Source organism: Harpia harpyja, chromosome 10, assembly GCF_026419915.1.
Source record: "Harpia harpyja isolate bHarHar1 chromosome 10, bHarHar1 primary haplotype, whole genome shotgun sequence".
NCBI lineage: Eukaryota > Metazoa > Chordata > Aves > Accipitriformes > Accipitridae > Harpia > Harpia harpyja.
In genome coordinates this window covers 11,745,366-11,765,519 of record NC_068949.1, presented here as the reverse complement: position 1 = coordinate 11,765,519, position 20,154 = coordinate 11,745,366, and the positions used below count along the sequence as shown (strand labels likewise).

At 42.7% G+C, this 20,154-nt stretch overlaps 1 protein-coding gene across 4 annotated transcripts; it reads left to right on the top strand.

The window, feature by feature from the left end:
- The first annotated feature begins 716 nt into the window (after nt 1–716).
- NRBF2 (nuclear receptor binding factor 2) lies at nt 717–16,646 on the top strand. 4 transcript variants are annotated; one of them, XM_052799602.1, is made up of 5 exons: nt 772–897; nt 2,829–3,010; nt 12,265–12,349; nt 13,907–13,947; nt 15,109–16,646. In XM_052799602.1, exons 4-5 carry the CDS (start codon nt 13,924–13,926, stop codon nt 15,823–15,825), a joined length of 741 nt encoding a protein of 246 aa, XP_052655562.1. In that variant the 5' UTR covers nt 772–897; nt 2,829–3,010; nt 12,265–12,349; nt 13,907–13,923; the 3' UTR covers nt 15,826–16,646. The 4 variants fall into 4 exon arrangements, with proteins under 4 accessions (XP_052655560.1, XP_052655559.1, XP_052655562.1 ...); XM_052799600.1 differs by lacking the exon at nt 2,829–3,010 and having other exon boundaries at nt 717–897; XM_052799599.1 differs by lacking the exon at nt 13,907–13,947 and having other exon boundaries at nt 728–897.
- The last annotated feature ends 3,508 nt before the right edge of the window (nt 16,647–20,154 follow it).

Genomic DNA, 20,154 nt, shown 5'->3' with positions numbered 1-20,154 from the left:
AAGAGCAATAGCTGTTCCTTCTTCCCATCATGCAGAGAGCTGAACCGGCCACCCTCCTGACTAGCTTTCTGCCCAGGGCTGAAATAACAGCCCGGACCCCACCACCTTTGCTTGTATTGGATAATGCACCTCAGGGCCGAACTAAACTCTCCGGGGCAGGAGCTGGTTTTGCACTTTTGCAATGGACGGGCGCTTCTTGCTGTCACTCATGTCTGTGGCTCTCCTGCGTGACCTCTCTGACTCCGGCACCGACCTTGCTGCCCTGCGGCAATGGGTGCTTTTACCGCCACGCTTCATGACCGTGCTGGGTGCTTTCTTCCTCACAGAAACCCCACGCATCTACAGACCGGTGACCTGTGCCACACGCAGCGCTAAAGAAGAGCAAAAAACCAAAAGGGGGGTGGGAAGAAATCACGGTTGCGTGCCCTCCTGCGACGGGCGCAAGGCTCTCCTCCCCCGGTTTGCGGCCGTGCCCACCGCGGGCGCTACCTCTCCGCCTTTCAGAGGCCGCTCAGCCGGTCCCTCAGACCGGCCCCCACTCTCTCCCCTCAGCGGGGCACCGTACCCGCGGGCGGGAAGACGGCCGTTGGGGCGGCGCGAGGGCGGCCGCTGGAGGGGCGGGGCGGGGCCGGGTGCGGCGCCCGTTGCCTCGGCGACACTGCCCGAGTCTCGCGCGAGCCGCCGGCTCTCGCGAGCCGCCGCCCGGTGTGGGCCGGGCGGAAGCGGCCGCCGTGTTTACAACCCGCCGGGGCGGGGACGCGGGAGGAGCGGCGCCGGCAACCGGACCGGGTGGTGGGGGCTCCAGTGGCACCGGGAGCGGCGAGCTAGGCCGCCTCCGCGCCCATGTGCCCGCAGCCCCCGCCGTCCATGGAAGTGATGGAGGGGCCCCTCAACCTGGTGAGTGCGCGGCCGTGGGGGGCGGGAGAGGAGAGGGGAGCGGAGCGTCCTGTCAGCCGGTCTCGGCTCTCGGGCGGCGGCGGGCGCCCGCGGCGGGGAAGGTGTGACACCGCTCCCCTCTTACCGGAGGGTAACCGGGCGGAGAAGCGCGACTTGAATAGTAAATAGCCCCCCCCCCCCCCCCCGCGCCACTTCCCCCCGGCACCTGTTCAGGGCTTGTGCCAGGCCCTGCCGCGGCGGCACCGGGTCCTGGCCTGGCTGGAGGGGAGCGGGGCTGAGCGGCTGTCCGGGACTTGAGGCGGTTTCTGAGGCAGGGGGTGGGGCTGGGCTCGCCTCGCCACAGCCCGGTCCGGTGGCTGAGAGGCGGGGGGAAGCGATGGCCAGGCCGGGCCGCGCCGCGCTGCCCCACTGCTGTAGGGGAGCTGCTGTAGGGCCCGCGGCCGGGGCCGCTCCGAGCCCGGGAGCAGCTGGGAGCACGGCGGGAGTAGGAACAACGCAGGTGTGCGTGTAGCGGTACGTTTACATTGGGGCGGGCGGGGGGCTGGGGGGGGTAAGTATGGCCCAAGTTGCAAAAACAAGGGATGGGAAGTTCTAGAAGGAAACGTTTAGGTGACACAGGCTGTATCTACGTGATTTCAAAGAGTTTGAGAGACCACGGCCCACTACTCACTAGATGCTTCTTTTAATTTCAGAAGGTGAAGTGCTTTAAAGTCTTAAATCAGTAATAACTCTGCTTAAACTAAATTTCTAAGGAACTTTAACTGAAACACAGATGTCTGAAAAGTACATTTTCACAAAAGCTAATCAGATTTTAAACAGCTTAAATTGGTAGGTTTCGGTCACACAGACAAGATCTAGGGTCAAGAACAGTTAATGCTCTGCTGCCTTGTGGGTTTTATCAAAGCTGTATCCTGACTGTGCCTCAGATGCGGTGATACACAGAGCTTTCACTTAGAAAACTAGCTTTGGTCCAGCAGTCCAATTAGCCAGGAGCAGCATACCAGGAATACAGCTGTAGTGCTTCCAGGAATGAGTTTGATCCAGAAATTGTTTAGGTATCGCCATGCAAACCTCAGAGGCTTGTGTCAGTTTAGTTTTTAATCAAAGCTTATTCACTCCAGCATGGTGTCAGCCTTGACAAACCCTTGCCTGCTCCATACAGAGTCAGTCAGGTATTTCTGGATGCTCTCTCTAGTTTCAGAAAGGCTTATAAAATTGGCATTGCAGACCACCCATGGAATTAGGGCTGACAGCGTAGCAGAAAGATGGTTGATTTAGATCTGAACTGATGGTGCAGAACCACTTTGGGTATGTCTGCATCATGGTGTCTCAGACTTTTTACTTTGTATACTGGAAGCCTGATTGAAATAAGGAACAGCAGGAAGTAGAAAGCTCTTACAACTTGTTGATATGATGGGTTTGAAGTCACACAACATGTAGCACAGTAATGCAGGAGGGATAAACTATAGCTATTTCACAGACACTGTAAAAACGCTTTTAAAAGTAGATCTAGTGCATGAGCTTCTAAGGAAATAAGTGATAATTGAATATTCACTAGTAAACAGCTGAAAGAAGCAATTTTGTGGCAGTGTAGATATCACCAGTTAGTAGTGTTTCTTACTGAGACTGCTTACTAAGGGTTGTAGGAGTGACAAGAATATGACTAAAGCCTAGTTGATGATCCTCTGACCATGATAGGAGTGTGCAGTTACCACACCTGTCTAGCACTGGGCTAACAAGATCAAGACACTTCTGCATAACAGATGATACAGGAAAAAAAGCTGCTGTATATAGTTTTGGACAGAAAATTATGAAGTTGCCTGTACATACGTTCCTACTCCCTTTTAAGAATTATCCTGAAATACAAAAACTTTTCTTGAACTGCTGCACGATACAGTCATCTTGTATAGAAAAATGACCTGCCTTTTCAGGTTGTGTGAAGCACCATGAAAACTCTTGATGACAAGAGCTTGAATGGGTACAGTACGATGGTTAGAACATGCCTACGTTTTTGCAAGGACCTGAACAGGAGTAACTGGAGTTTTGCAAAGCTCTTCTATTCACAGTCCCTCTCTGCAGCTGAGTTTCAGATTAGCAACAACATTCAGGGAAGGTGCCAACCTCCAATATAAAAATGTTCATTTAAGTTTTTGATACTGTCCAGTGTCATGTATTTCACTTGCTTCTCCTATAAATGTCTTCTCTTATCTAAGTCTAGTTCCTGTGGGTTGGAAAAGCACAACTTTTTCCAAAGATGCCAAACTATCAGAGAGGAGTGGGAAAAAACCCAACCAAAAAAAAAAAACCCCTAAACTACAAAGTGGTTTTGGATACAATAATCATTAGGCTTATTTATCTGCTATCAATGCCTTAAGTACAAGACATTTTCCTTCTTTCAGTATATCATGGCTTGCTAATTTTTGTGAACTTGATTTTTCTTTAGTTAAGGCTTTTTATTAGAATTTGCTATAGTTCTTGGATGTTGCTTTGTCTTGTAAAACTTTTTCATTAGTTGTATATTCGAGCATCTAGTCTTAATTACTGGGAAGCATGGATTACAAAATCCTGAGTAGTTTTGCAGTACCCTAATGTCTCTATTTCTCTCTCCACATGCAGCACACCAGCTGCACTTAATCACTTGTATTAGTGGCTTTCAGTTTCAGTTATTGTTTATATATTTGACTATTTGCTTAGCCTTCCTAATTACAGGTGGCATGCCATACCTTGTTGTATCCTGCTGACTTCAATTACATTCTTTTTCTACCTTCTGAAGGATAAGTTTCCCTCACAATAATATTTTATCTTTATGCATCTGGGTCTTAATGCCTTAAACTATCAATGATATTTCTTTTTCTTAATTATATTTTGGTTTCTCTACTTCACTGATCTATTTCTGTAGATGGCACTAGACAAATACTGATTTGCTTTCCAGATCAGTTAAAAAAAAAAATCTATAACTACAGTGGTTTTTGTTTAATGGAAGTTTTAATTGTTGACCTTCAGGTCTAATGACTTCAATAAGAAATGGACTTAACCTTTTAGAATTTGGGCTTCAAGTTCTTCAGGGCCCCCCCCCCCTTTTTTTTGTTTTCCTTTTAAAGTTATTCTTATCTTTTCGTATAGCTTCTGTGCCATTGTGGCATGCTTAACAAATAATCATGGTGAGTCTAAGCCCATCTTTCTTTCTTTCTTTTAACCTTTCTAGGCCTTGTGCTACAATACTAACTGCAGATTTGATTTTTCCACTGAGCTGTCCTCAAGGTATTCCTTATATCCAGTGATACTTCAGTTAGGAACAAATTGAAACAACTTTTCCAAAACGTGTTGCCATCCTTTGAGTTGTTAGAGCCATGGGAAAGTGTTTTGGGGCAGCTCTGATGATACTTGAGCATTCATTTTTGTCTCTTCCTCTTGCCCTTTTCCCTCATTCCCTCTCCCCCCTTAGTGTACTGTATGCCTCACAGATGAGAAACATCACCCAATCTTGAAAGAATGGGTTAAAGCCCTGACCTGTATGCTTTTACTAATAAGGAAGCCAGTTCTTCAGCCCTACAAATAAAACGTTTAGGTTGTGCTGTGGAACTTAAAACTGATATGGACTAAGTGCAGTCCCTACACCTGCAGGCAACCACATAGTGGATATCTAGTCCAGCTGAACACTTGTTTCACACATAATCCAGTGCCATAAACTAAGACATCTCAACATTCTTTAGCAGATTAAAACTTCTACTGCAAAAGCATGAAGATAAGTCTCATACGAAAAGATGCTCTGTAAAAGAATGCAGTTAAGAGCTTCTCTGTGCTACCTACTGTAGGGGCATTTCCTACTGCTATCTGGTTTAGGCAAAGAATTCTGATCTTACATCCAGCAATAATTTTAACCTTAAGTATAGGAGCAAAAGGTATCAGTTAAGAAGCACAACAGCATGCTGCTGACCATCAGAAGCTTGGAAATAACACAGTAAAAATACAAGGCAAATGTTACCAACCTCAAGAAGAGACTAAAAAGGAAACTTGCTTGTTGAACAGAGTCCGACACCCAGGACTTCATAACTCTGCCAATTCTACTTTAATACCTCAGTGTCTTCCTGTAGAATATTTGCTAAGGAGCCATACCACCTCTACCTTTTATTCTTCCTACAGGGTAATAGCACTTTGTATGGTTTAATAAAATACAATCCAAAATCTGATGATTATCTATTGCCTCTAAGTTTCTTGAAGTGTAAGGGACCCAGCTTGAAGAGCTGCTGTTTTGATCAAAAACAGAAAGCACGGATCAGTGGTTGGAGTGAGAATAACACAAAGTGTATATTGCAAGAATCTCATATAATGGCAGCTTTTAATATTAATGCTGTAAGCCACTGGTAGCAGCCATTCCAGTGCAAGACAATCAATGGTCTATTTTAAGAAATGGTTTAGAAGTGAGGTGAATAGTACATCCACATGAGGGCAAAATAACAAGCAGGATAAATATGCAATATGGAAGAGTAGGAGGAGAAAATAGAAAGCACCTATGAATGTTTACCAGACACCAAAGGATTTAAATCACATGGGCCAATATATTTGAGACTTGATGCCAGCCTTCACCTCTGTTACTTTGTTTGGAAAAACAGGAATATTACGTTAATCTACAGAAACATCCACTGAATCCAGTTTGTTTTCTCTTTTTTTTTTTTTTTTTTTAAATAAAGCTTAACCTGAAAGCTGCTATACTTGCTCTTCCAATCTAGAATGAAAAAAAGAGAGGTAGATGCGCTCAATGCTGAACTCAAACTAGAGAAAACAAGCTTTTAGGTAATAAAAGTGGAAGCATCGTTATATAAACATGCCTAACAAAATCTGTTTTTACCACCATGGGAAGCCTTGTCTTGGTTTTCCCAGTAACAACATGATCTATATGGGGCCATTCATTTCAGCTAAGGGAAATCTAAGGTATGAACACACAGAGGCAGCAGCATATCTGAGTGACTGGAGCTGCTAAGGTGGTGCATCAGATACTCAGCTGAACAGGCAGATCAGTAACAGCCTCCTTGGAAAAACTCAACAATGTTGTATTCAGTCATATAACTACTATTAAAGCACAACAAAAAACAGTTCCATGTTGCACATATAACAGCTTGCAGCAGCTCCCAGTCAAGAATGTAATTAGCTAAGCTACAGGTGGTTGACAGAAACATTATTTCCTCACTGATATCTAGGCTGTTTGGGTACCTACCAGCAGTGCCTTTCTGCTGTGTCAGGCATTGTCGAGCAGTGCAGTTCAGCTCTGAGTAAGTGTGCCTAACAGTTTAAAGACCCAAATGAAGCCATCTCATAGAGGCCTGGGAGGCAGCAGACTGAAGTCATGGCTGAAGCCTTTCTGCCCCACTTATTTGAAATTGTTGCTCCTTGAATAGTTTGTTTACTAGACCATTTGTTGTGATGATTCGGTTGTTACGACTGAGTAGCTCAATTGCTGTAACAGCTTAAGCCATGTGGTTTAGGGCTACACAGAGGAGCCCAGATTGGTTTTGTTTATTAGCAGGGCAGTGGAACTGTTCTCATTTAGCTTATAACCTCCAGTTAGCAAGACTTGTGTAGTACCACGTGCAGCACTATATATAGAGACAAGAAAAGCATTACCAAGGCAGCTGAGAACTGTAGGTATACAAAATGGCTCTGACAAGCAAGTTGAAGCATTTACTGCTTTTATCATACTAAATGGGTGAAAGGGAAGAGAATGAGGTTGATTTGACTATGCAGTAGGTAAAAGGATACCGTGACTTAATGAAGTTGCAGGTGATCAGGGAAAGAGCTGCAGCTATGCCTGTATGGGGTTTTGAAGACTCCACCTAACCTGAACAGTGTGAATGTGAGTTGGTTTAATTCCAGATCTCTTAATTGCATTTGCATGGTGAAGAACTCAGACTAACCATTTTATCTTAAATTTGGAATAGGTAGGAAACACATGCGTAGTCAATTAGAGCTATTCAGTGAATTAATGTTGGTTGGATAAACAACTGGTTGCTTGTCTGCCCATATATTTAAATTCTAATACTGTTGCTTACAAGCGAGTTGAACTTCAACATCTTTACAGTTCAATATGAAGTGACTGAGAAGTCTATTAATATTGAGAATACATTCTCATGAGAGTTTCACATACTTGTTTTGCTCTATAGTCACACTAACCTGTAATTTACAGTTGAGTCATTGTTCTGCCAACCTTGCTACGTACAGGCTTTCAAAGACAGAAAATTGAGCTAACATGTGGCTAGTGGTCTTGGCTGAGCAGCCACAGTGGGTTCTGCCATTTTTTGTTTCTCCTTCAGTCAACTCTATCTTTCTCTACAGAATACAAGGAGTATTTTTAAGGGGGGTTGCTTCTGTTCATAAAGCTACACATTACCATTTCTTTAAGCTTAGTGGCAAATATATTCCCATTATTTAACATAAGTTACAGTACAACTCTTTATTATTTTTGCTTTTAGTGTAACTGCCTGTAAATACAAGCATTTTCCATAGTCACCCTGAGTTTTATTCATCATGATTGCACTTTTTCTTTTCTAATAAAAAAATGGATAGCCATAGCTAATTCTTGGACCTTTCAGGTCAAGTTTTCCACTTGTGTTCTCTCTTCATTCCATTTTTCAATGCATATGCAGGCATAAGCATTCAAACCTTCCCAAGTTCACTATTTCCTGGTAAGAATAGGTTTGAAAGTTTGTGGGGTGGGGGGGAACAATGGTGCACCACCTCATCCCACTCTTTGTGGCCTGCTGCTGTAAACATCTGTGTGGAAGATACTTAGCACTCTTTTGTACAATATGGAAGCAATGCAATGTGCACTTTCTGATGCTTCCTTTTTCCAAAATACATTCTTAGAAAAACAGCCCTGTATCCTTAAGGAAACAAATCCCCAAATAGATCCCTCATCTCTCAAAAAAATACCTTCATCTTTGCTTTCAGCAGTAAGAGAGCATAGGCATTGATCCTTTCTGGCAAAGATAACTGGTATCCACAGTCCATAGCATGAAACAGATGATGTTAGCAGCAAACAGTGGTTTCACTTAAAACATATACAAACTGTTATACTAGAACTTCTTTGCATTTAGCTTTCCTCAGGCTCCATCATTTAAGCAGCTGGGTTTTACTGCCTTCATTTGTAAGTAAGGTGCTGTAATCTGTGCTTCATAGTCATATTAAAATATATCACTTTCTAGAGAGTCCCTTACAACGAACAAAGCTGTAAGCTTAACATCTTGAGTGAGGCTTTGTCTGGGGAAGAGCTGTTCCCATTAGGGGAACAAAGAAAAACAAAACATACACAAGACTATCTGTCTCAGCTACAGGAGGACTGTTGCAAATTACTGCTCTTAGGAGAGAGTAGGAGACTTACCCTATTTGAAAATGAGTAGTGCTACACCTACCTTTTAAAGATATTGTAGGATCGAGCAGGTTTTTTCCTATTACTCTCCTTTCTATAACAGCTAGCCATCAACTGGAATTATATGAGAAAAGCAGCAGCTTCCCCCCCCGCCCCAACCTAAGCTAGGATCATATGGTGGGAATCCTTTAAGTTGTAATGGTGCACTATCTCTAGAAAGAAAACTAGCATTTTTATTTTTTAGTTTGAGGGAATGGTAAGAAATCTGGCAAGTAGGCCTTATGGCTTCATTTCTCCTGGCCTGCAGTCACATCATCGTCTAGTTTATATTGGGAAAAAAGAAGTTGAGTGTTAACTTTGGGGCTGCTAAAAAAAGCTCTAAGTAAAAAGGAGGCCTGTATTGCTGTTTTAGAGGGTGGTTTGATTATTTTTTTATTCTGTTGCTCAGAGATTACATAGGCAATGATTTGGGCTAGCTGAGTGGAAAATCAAATAGGAACATTTCTCTGGAATAGCAGTAAAAACTTACAAATGCAAGTATCACCCCTTAACATCTCAGCTACAGTTAGAAAGTTTGAGGAAAGCTGTCTAGCTTACCCGCTTCTGTAGTTGATCCATGGTGGTTTAAGTGACACAATAAGGCATGCACAAATCCCGTAAGAACCAAATATGTTGGAACCAGGTGAGGAAGCTTTTTAGCTTGGTCATCCTTCACTCATACCTGCTTCCTCTTACTAGAGTCAAGTTGTTACACCTGTCCATTTGCCTACTGGGAATTCCTGCTTATCTGGATTGGGAGGGACATCTGGAAGTAGTTGTCGACCTGCTTCCCCCTTCAATTCCATAGCTTGTTAATAAATTATAATTGTTCTTACACCACATCCCACATTTATTTCCAGCACTGCAACTGGAAGAGGAAAGAGAAATCAGATATATAAACCCACCACAGTTATGTGGCAGCTGTTTCTGTAATCATCACAGCAGCAGGAACAAAGTCAAAGCAGTCCTGCTTGAATCTGTTGGGAACCAACATAGCAGCTTGAGAATTGTTGGTATAAACACCTTCCTCTAGCATGACATGAGACCAGGCATAAATTTGAGAGCCATTTTTTTCACTTTATGATATAGGACCAATTCTTCTATTGCCAGTTTTATAATGGGATACAGGCCCCTCTGAGTTCAAAATAGATTTGCTAACAATGGTTGGATACTGTGTGACTAAGTGTAACTGAGCACTAAGAATAAACCAGCAGACTAGACAAGATGTAGAAGCTTATCCATGATACATTGCTATCAAACATCCAAGTACTTCTGTTGCAGCTTCATCACTTGCTGCTAGGAAACAGCACCACTAATTTCTACAAACTGCTGGTGATGAATAATCTACCATGAAAATGGGAGAGATTCCTTGGTCCTTCCATAATCAACTAAGTGGAACAAACACTTGCAGGGTGGAATAAATGAGCAAATATTTCCTTGTCAAGCTGGCAGGAAAACATACAAAATGAGGAATTCCTCCCCCATGACTGACTACAAAACACCTAGCTTTCTCACACAAGGCTGTGCTGAAACTGGTTTTTCTCTGCCACGGTTCCTGTTGTTTCCACTGGGGAAGTCTGTTGCTCTGCATCAGAGTAAGATGGCCTGACATCTATATATTTTGATGTAATAGCAAGAAAGGCATTTTGAGTTTGTAATCAGAGGCTCCTAGCTTTTCTTTTTGCTAGCATCTCTGGACTGTTGTTTTCCTAATTTGATTCACAGTCTAGCCCAACTTCTTCAGACTCCCTTCAGCTTCACTGGGAGTTGAGAATGGAAATAATTTAATTGCTCAATCAAATAACAAATGACTGTCCTCAAATGTTCTGCACGTGCTTAAGTGATTTGAGTAAGATCATGCTCCAGTAGTTTAAAACATATGAAAATAACCTTTGAAAACCACCAGACTCAAATTCTTGTATGTAAAAACTAATAAATGGAACCAGGCCCTGGCTTGTTGAATTACTTAGCTCTTCTGTCTCCAGCTACCCTGTTTCCTCTTTCCCTGGTTTTGCAAGGAGCTAGCTCAGGTGTTTTCATGTCCATGACATAGCTAATTTGTAACCGGATGAGCTGCTATGAATAACCAAGGAGATGGCTCTATATAAGCTGATACTGTTTGTTCATTCCCGTGGGAAATAAGTTTATCTTTCTGGCATATGTAATTTGTAGGAGTCCATAGAAAAAGGCCATAAAATAGATGATTTTCCAATAGAAAAACACTTCCTATTCTGAGATTATTTAACCTCAGGGCAGAAGAAACAGGGAATGCTGACAATGCTCTGAGGATTGAATGAAGGTAAGAAAGCAGAATATAACCGAAATAGTTGTTGTGAAGAATCAAGGAGCTGTGGTGGGTTTTTATTTAAGAACACTCGCACATTAGCATAGGAAATCAGTTTTAGAAAAGCCAAATGTCTAAACGCAGTGATATAACTGCTAGGGATTGCTTAAGAACAGTTGTTGCCCAAAAGAGTGTTTTCTGTAGAAGTCATTCTCTTCTGTGGTGTAGAGCTGCTAAAATTCTGGTAGAAAATTGAACTTACTGTAACACTGTAGGTGATAAGTCAATTTGGGGGACAAAGATGACAAAGAAATTGACCTGCGTTTTGGAACTTATTTTTTAAATGGATGTTAGTATAAGTATCATGTTAGTCCTGATAGAATCATGTTACTGTCCTGTTTGGATTATCTGACCTTTAACGCTTCTACCAAGACTGCAAGAGACAGACAAAAGTGTAATTCCATAAGGCCTGTAGGGAGCCAGCTGTTCTAACGTCTTAGGATATGGACAAATGCGCTCATTTTTATGTTGATCCTGGAACATGCTGAAAGTGAGTCGGTGACTTATATTCACCAAACATCTGAAGTCTGTTTTATGCCTTTATTTGGGTGAACAGAGGGAATAGGGAATTTGTGTGGGTCAGAGAGAGAATTACAGAGACAAATTTCAGGCTTTCAGCTCTGTTTACCATACAGGTTCAGGCAGCATGGGTTTGGTAAAGGCTTTCTTGAGAAACAGTAATCTTAAACAAAGAAACAGACAAACACTTTCTTCAGATTCATAAGTGCGTTGTGTTGTTTCACAGAGTCAGTGCCCAGTATCTGATGTCTGTTTACTTCAAACTCAACATGTAGTAAAGCTGTCATGAATAGTCTGTGTTACTGGCAGTCTTGCCAGTTAGTGATTGTAGCCTTTCATATTAAACAGCTTGTCTTGGAGGAAGGACCATAAAATTCATTGTAGTAATGACAAAAAGACTTGCTTTCATGAATGTTGCAGTGCTGGTTATGCAATACTGTTCCTCTTTGAGCGTATGCAAGTACTTGCATCAATTGCTTGCTTTCAGCAACATCCCTAGTCTACCTTAGTGGTTTACATTAGTGGCTTACAAATACTCATATAGACTTAACTGTTGTACAGCAACAATGTGACTTTGATATCTTTAACTATGGCTGTGCTGCTTCCATTAATTCGTGTAAGCTGCAAACAAAAAAACCAAAGATCTTTTGCAATTTCTTCACCCAAGAGGCAAAGTCTCTTGGGCATGGGGCAGCAGAAAATGTCAAACCAGCTGTAAGCTGTAACATAACTCAAATATCTTGCATTCTGCCAGGTGAATTGGTCCTAAATACTTACAGCTTCTACATGACTACAGTAAATGCCTGCCTGTGAAGGAGAACATGTACTTTCTGAGGAACAGCTTCAAAAGGATTTTGTTGTGTACACACCGTCTTTGTTGCATTAACAAACTTCAGTTCTTACCTGTACAGTACAGATTCTTGTAAGGTAGTATTAAAGAAGAAATCAAATTATAAAGCTTGGAAGGGGGTGGGAGATCTGAGCCTAAACCCCTGACAACTGGAATCAGTACAGGTTTCATAGATGTACTGATTACTTTTAAAACAGGTATAACTATTTGTCGGTTAACCCTCCTCGATGTAATGCTCTTTTTTATTTTAAGGCTCACCAGCAGAGCAGAAAAGCAGACCGTTTGCTGGCAGCAGGGAAATATGAAGAAGCAATTTCTTGTCACAAAAAAGCTGCTGGTGAGTAGGTATTTCTCACATTCCAGCTCTTAAAATCAGCTTCTAGAAGATCTGCATGCTTCGTGTAAGTAGAATATCTAGTTACTTGCAACATCTTTATTCTTAAAATGTGAATTATCCAGTCCAGATCAAGCACCCTCTTAGAAACTTTTTTTCCTAATAAGAGCAGCTAAAGTCAGACATTTCCAAAGTTGTTTTGATTGGGGGTGGTTATCACTGTGAAGGCAGTTCTTGACTCAAGATGAAGCCGACACCTTGTGTCATGCACAAACTGCAGTTGGGAACCTGCTGTAAGCCAGTTTCACTTTACACTTTGTATTTTCTTCACTGCTTTCATAGCTGAAGTCACTTGCTTTCTCTGTTGATAAAGGAAATACTTAGACAAATGTTTGCTTGCAAAAGTTTACTTACTTCCCTTTCCTAATGCCTGAATCAAGACAGCTAAGAACAGCTGATGAGCTCAGCTTTCCCAGAACTCGAGCAAAACAGCAGATTGCGTCGCAGGCCTTGATGCTGCGATTGACAGCCTCTCCTAAGTGAGACTTTGTGTATTTACCTGTCCATTTAACTACTGATGCTTAATTATTTGTGTTGGAGTCCATCAGCTGCCTGACAGCGTGGCAACTGCTTGGCAGAAGAAGAAAGAGGAGGTCTTAATTGGTGCAACAAGTAGGACATTTCCAGTGACAGGGCTTGTGTGGAAAAAAAATAAGTGACTACTCCAAACATTGTAACCTAGATACCAGGGCATAAATACTAGAAAACCCCATAAAATGAGAAACTGACAGTTTCTTTGGTATTTATGAACACTCAGAGCAATGAGGGATAGCACTTGCATTCTAATGTGCAGACTTTTCGTTTTGGTTTCCTTCACTTCACATACCAAGACAAAACCCAGAAATACATTGAAAGTTTCTTGCTTTTCTTCATTTGATGATTCTATGCCATTATCTTACATCCTTCTGAATTTGGTTAAGAATTTCTCACATCTTGTCATTTTCAGCACTAGCAAGATATGCCCAAAGTCTAAAGGGCTGCTCTAACTCTAAGCCAGCACGTTTTGTGGTTTGGAGGGGAAGTTGGTGAAAAAAGTGGGAAACTACGACTATACCTCTTCATCAAGAATATAATTAAAAAGCATTACTTCATAATAGTGGTGTGCCGTGGGCGAGCGGATTTTACTTACCACATTTTGTCTTAAAATGCTTGTAAGTTAAAAGTCTGGTCCTTAGCTGTGTTTCTTCCCTTCACGGGAAAGTTGTTCTTCTGGGACTTTCTGGAAATGGCTGCTGTCCTCCTCTGAAAAACAAATTGGAACAACCTGAGCCAACAAGATGCCGTGGGAAGGGTGTAGCGTGTATTACATGATGTTACAGTAATTTTTTCAGACAGCAGGTGTTTCCAGCCACTGTAACTTGGTAAATGCTCTGCCTCTGGACTGCTGCTTTTATGTGGGGATTCAGAATACAGGAGGTCTGAAGCCTTTTCTTAGCTCTTATGGAAACGTTCAGGTTTTGTAACCCTGTCCTAAGTGTTTATCAATTTTTTATTCTGCAGCATACCTTACAGATGCTATGAAGCTGACCCAGTCAGAGCAGGTGAGACCAAAGTGCAGCAGATGCCAAAATCAGCCATAGCTCTGTTGTGTGCCTGTGTGTCATATTGCACCCTAACTGATCATACCCCTCTTGGCCGTTAGCCTCTGCATAGTTTTCTGAACCCATGGCAACTGCACCAGGAGTTTTAGAAGTGCAGTGATGCTAGTCTTCCATGAGAGTTTTTCCAAGTTTATGTGGAGCAGGGACAGGAGAACTACTAACCTATCCAAGGGTTCTCCAACAATGGTTTCTAGTCTGCAAGGCATTTTCAAGTAGGTGATAAAACTAGTTTCATATTTAACTTTTGCTGTGAGGCTCTTAGGCTGTTTTCCTGAGACACAAAGCTGAGCATCTCATCTACAGTCTGTAATTTTGGTTTTATTCATCCTGACTGGGGGATCTCCAGAACAGCAGCCTTACACCTTTCCTTATTCATTGCACAAATCTATCTTTGAATGTAGTAGTGTAGTCTGCTCAGCACTTTTGTAGCAGCAGGCTTTGAATTTAGCCAATATTATCAGAGCAAATAACCGTTGGAGATCGGACATCTGTCTTTCCTCCAAAGGGTCATTCTTGTAGAGAAATGGTAGCCTCTTACCCAGGTGGTTCCTGTGAGTTACTAACCACCATGTCATCTCCTTCATTAAATATGGCTGAATCATTTGGGACCATATCTGGCCTTGGAGCACTTCTCTGCTTAGTGTTGGGTGTTATTAATATGTCTACACATCACAGAAGCATACAGATAGTTTGTATTATTTAGCTAAAGTGTGGCTGTGCATATCAAGTGAATTTCTTCCTTCTTGGTGTTGGTCATAGGTAAGTTAAACTCCTAGTGCCTCCACTCAGAGGTATTGTAGCCTGGTCAGTGACTTAAAAACAAAACACAAACAAACAAACAGACCAAATGTTAACTCACTCCTTCACAATACCAGTAGTTATGCTAAATTTGGGTGACATATCTGAATCTGTTGCACTGTACAAACAGAGAGCACTTCTTGTTGGATTTAGTATCTGAATTAACAAAAGCTCCTCCCCCTCCCTCGGGCATGCTGTGATGCTGTTTATGTAAATATTTACATGCATGTAACTTTACTTGTGTGAATATTCAGGTGGGATTAGGGATCACCTATTAAATTGTTTAATCTTGTTCTTACTCAGGCTCAGCTATCACTGGAATTACAAAGGGATAGTCACATGAAACAGTTACTGCTCATCCAGGAGAGGTGGAAAAGGGCAAAGAGGGAGGAAAAGCTGAAAGCCCAGCAGAATGCTGACAAGGAAATAGCCGCACATCTTCAGATTTCTTATAAGCCATCTGCTGAAGACTCTGATGATCAAAATGTATTGATTCCTGTCACTCAGAAATACAGCCCTTCCACAGAGAAACATCCACAGGATATTCAGGGTGTCTTTGACAGGGACCCGGATACACTATTATTTCTGCTTCAGAAAAAAAAGGAGCCGGTGGAAGCATGTATTGGGAGTAAAGCTCCAAAAGATGACAAAACTATAATAGAAGAGCAGGCAACCAAAATTGCAGATTTGAAAAGGCACATAGAATTTCTCGTAGCTGAAAATGAGAGATTAAGGAGAGAGAATAAGCAGTTAAAAGCAGAAAGAGCTAGACTCCAAAAATCTCCAGTAGACAAGGAGTTGGATGTAGATGCTGACTTTGTTGAGAAGTCAGAATTGTGGAGTCTGCAGCAACACTCAGAAACTACTTCTGCTGCTGCAACTTGGCAGAAGTTTGCGACAACTGCTGGGAAGGCAAAGGACATTCCAATACCCAACCTTCCTCCCCTGGACATCCCGTCCCCCGAACTCCCTCTGCTGGAACTCTCCGAAGATATACTGAAAGGACTGATGAATAGTTAAAAACCAGGAAAAGTGCTCAATGTAGTTACCCAAACTTAAGAAAAGGGAAAACCACCAGGACAATGGTGATCTGAGGGCAGAAACATCTAACACAATCCTGTTGGAGAAAAGGCATTAAAGCAACTTTGTTACTGTGAAATACACATCATATCTGATCTACTTCATAAAAGTTAAAGGTTCCATATTAGGTATAAGATGGCAAACTCTTTAGTCTTTCTCCTGATGTTTCAAACCAAATAACTGCCTGGAGAATGTTTTAAGTAACACAATCCTTCAGGGTTTTAAAGTATGCTATATGTAATAGTTATCTATAATGCCATAAATGATGGTGCAGAACCTAACTGTTATGGTTGCCAGTTGGCTGCCACTTCATACTGAAAAATGCTTTCTAGCATGAATTTAAACTGTGCATTTCATTATGCATAACTTCGTTAATTCAGATACAGTGCAATTTATACACCTCCCAGATGGATTTATGTGCCACGCTCTATACTCCTGACCATGTTAACCTCAAGTCAGGAGAGATTTTAATTTCCATTCTATGAAGGAACCAACTTCTTAGTTCTGTTGACGAGTTGTTTTGGGTTATCTGTTTACATAACTAATCAGGGTGCATCAAATCTAGCTATTGGTTTCTGTATAAAGTGACATTGTTTGAAAAAGAAAAATCTATACTTAAGGAAAAATACCCTTTTTGTTTTCAGTGATGCATGAATGGAAGTAATTCTAGCTGGCAGTATTTGATTGAAAAAGAAATTGTTTACAGCTTAACCTGATTCAAAAAGGATATGAAAATAAAACCCAAGGTGTTCTGACACTAAGCGTGTGTTAAATCTCTACAAATGTTGCAGAGTACAAAAAACAAATTAAGATTTATACTAACAGTGTTAGTACACACCTACAGCTGAACTTCTGTGTTCATCATCCAGCAAATACGGGAAGGCTGGGATGAATTCAGCGAGCCTTGCCTATACATGAAGTGACTTGGCTAATAGCTGGCTTCTAACACGTACAGAGCACTGAAGTGTCAGAGGAAGCAGCACTGGAGTTTTGCTGGGGACAGGCTACCCAGAGCTGAACAAACCGCACCGTGAGAGCTGTGCACACCCATTCAGGGCTTTGGTTTCTGAGGAGGGCGGTGCAGCCCTCCTCATACTCAGCCCCTTTCAGCGTGGGTCAGCCCGTGCCCTGCCCCAGAGCGTTAGCCAGCCCTACCCCTGCACTAGAGTGTTACCTGAACCCAGGCTTTCCCGGGGGGGGGGGGATATTGCAACATGTAGTGGAGGCATTATTAACTTTAGCTGTTACCGATTACTGAAAAGCACTAAGTGTTGCAAGCTACCCCATTTTAAGTTATTCTTGTGGTGTTACAAGATAAGCTTGCTGTCTAAGGGTACGTTTTTCTTCCAGAATAGGCTTGGAAGCGCAGCAAGAACACCTTACTGCTGTGCAAATTCTCCTCTTACCTCTGTATACCTGATGTCTCCTGTGCTTGCTTGAAGGAGAGTAGGGACTGAAGGCTAGAAAAAGCCTATGGAAACAAAGGTAAGACAAGTTCATTAGAGGAGGTCCCTTGTGCTGAATTGTAGCAGGAAACTAAACTTGCTGGGGGAAAAAAAGCTTTTTTTTAGTTGGACCAGTTTAGCATGTGGCCCCACGGAACAGCTGTGATGAAGTAACATGTTCCAGGTCAACCCCAGCTCGCTGCTGCCACAAAAGGGCAAGTTACATTCTCCACTGTCACCTGCCTGGCTGGCTGTTACAGGTAACAAGGCAGGGGAGCACAGTGTTTCTATTCATGTAAGTAAAGCAAAGAAAATGGTATGTGCTAACAAGAAGGAAATAAAATTGTTTAAGCACCTATCTCATGTCATTGCCGGGGCTGATAGCCCAGGGGTCTTAGCTACAGACATTTCAGCTGCCTCTGCAAACAGCAGCTATAGGAGAAGGAAGCAATTTTTAGCCTGAATGCCTCTGCTGAAGAGTCAGGATTCTTCAGAGGAGGGGTAGGGGAATTGCAAGCTCTATCTTCTGTTTTTAAGACTAAACTTCATATATAGCTACATAAACAAAACACCAGATCCGAAGGAAGCTGCTTCTCTGTAGGAAGATAGCCAAGTAGGGGCAAAACCCCATGCTGCTACTTTTGAAATTGTTGTTAAAACTTTTCTCTCTCCTGCAATGCAAACGTTTGTTTGTTCTTGCGGTCTGCCTACTCAACACGACTGCTGCTGAAATAAAACTCCAGGCAGCATGGCTTAGCATGAGAGTTTTCCACTCCTGTGAGTGTTGCAGAAAGGAGAATGGATGGGTACAACAATCCCTTTAATAGGGCAGGAGCACTGAGCTGCAGTATAAACACTGCTATTGTTACTGCTAGCATTACACAAGTCCCATGAAGGTGATGTGGAAAGCTGAATATTTCTGTGTAATACAGAGACCGTCCCAGAGCTGGAGCAGGCGATACTAGTAAAGAGTCAGACCGTGGCCTAGTGAACAACCCAGGTGCTCCTGCTGAAAGGAGAGCCCTAGCACCACCAGCCTCTTCTTTCCCTCCCTTCCACGCAGCAGCACGCACTGTCAGCCAGCCATGAAGCCTACGGAAAGACAGGCTTTCAGCAGCAGCACAGGACATTTATAAAACATCCTACAGCTGATAATCCATTGAATAATGACTTTTTCTTATAAAATTCTTTATGTTCCAGGAAAAGAGCTAAGTGTATGAAATAAGATGAAATATTTTCATTTTTCTAATTCTTCAGTCTGAATTCAGAGCTAAGCAATTAGACAGTCCATTTAAAGAATGAAGGGTTGTATAGAGAATAATCGCCACTAGTGGACAAGTTTTATAGACATGTAGTGGTAAGTCTAAGGAAATTCTTCTGCAACGTCTGCCAGCAACCGGTTTATGCCCCAACAATTTAAAACAGTTTTAAATAGTTATTGCCTTTCAGCTTGTTTGAGTTCCGGCATGGTGAGATGATAAAAGGGAACACCCGGTTTTCCTTCCCTAGCACCTCTGGCTCAGCTGGCCTTACAGTTTACGCACATTTCCACGCTCCCTTCCTCCCACCGATAGCTATTTTGGGTTTTGTTTTGGTTTTTCCCCCTTTCCCCCTGCAGGAGATGGGGTGGCCGGCCGGGCGGCCGCCGAGCCTGCCCTCCCGCCGGGCGGGCGGCCGCTTTCCGCGGCGTTCGGCTGCCGCCGGCCGCCACCTGGTGGAAGCCCGGCGCCTTGCTCGGCTCCTGCTGAACGGCGGAGCCCCTCTCTTTCTCCGGCGGGGTCGTGTTCTTTGCCGCCAGCTGTCCTGCTAACGCCCTTTCAAGGATAACGAAAAGGTGCGGTGGGGAAATACTATGAGGAAAGTAAGGCATTTTGCGTGAACTACAGCAGCAACGATGAAGTGGGAAGTTATTGGCGGTCACAGGGCCTGTAACCAAAGACTGGCGCGATACGTGAAAAGATGCCCATGGGTGGCAAGTCTGATATCTGTATTGTTCCATACTGGACAGAACTAAAGACTTCTGTGGTCCATTATTTCAAAGTATCTCACCAAGAACCAATTTTAAACCTGTGTCCAGACACTGACTTCTGTTTGTAGACTTCGCTTTACCACAGAAACCACTCTTGTCTTGGAACATGGAAATATTATCCCTGTTGAACACAGCCAACATACGCTTTGCAGAAAGAAATTGTAATTACCCAAACTCCGGCTGTATCTCCACAGAAGGAGAAACCAAAGAAAGGCAACTGGGAAGCAATTTGGAGTCTCTTGAGAATAAAATCTGCAGACCACATCACCAGTTGCTATTTACAATGACAGTGAAAACCAAAATATGTAAGTAAGTGTTGGGGTTTACATTTTGGTTTTATATAAGGGAAAAGAGGATCTTGTGACCTCTTCCTCTGAGAGCATTTCTGTTTTCAGGAACGCTGGCCTTCAACTCCTCCCTACTCTCCTGTCTGCAGCAGCTCCTTAGCCATCTGCAGTTCCTGTTGACCTGCTTTCAGTGGTACGGACTACACCTCAATCTAAAAGTCTCCCACAAAAGGTTGGACCAGATGGTCTTTCAAGGTCCCTTCCAACCTGGGCTGTTCTGTGGTTCTACGAAAGCAGGCTTGCTGTTAAAATAGATGGAGAAAAGCAAGTACAGCCACAACAGCTGATAAAATCCCTTACTGAATTGGACTAAAAATACAATAGAAAACAAAGAAGTCAATCAAACTGTTCAAAAGGAATCAGAGTGGTAGTGTGGCTGCCACAAATCAGATATAGGCTGGACAGCATTTGCCAGACCTTTGTGCCTCAGTATGCAGCCTGTGGAGTT

What these genes read in the sequence shown, in the direction of transcription:
- NRBF2 (XM_052799599.1), top strand. Translation starts at nt 2,844, where the DNA reads ATGAAAACTCTTGATGACAAGAGCTTGAATGGGTACAGTACGATGGTT. An exon ending in AGCAACAACATTCAGGGAAG is followed by an intron (nt 3,011 to 12,264) that starts GTGCCAACCTCC and finishes TTTTATTTTAAG; the next exon opens with GCTCACCAGCAGAGCAGAAA. An exon ending in TTGTCACAAAAAAGCTGCTG is followed by an intron (nt 12,350 to 15,108) that starts GTGAGTAGGTAT and finishes GTTCTTACTCAG; the next exon opens with GCTCAGCTATCACTGGAATT.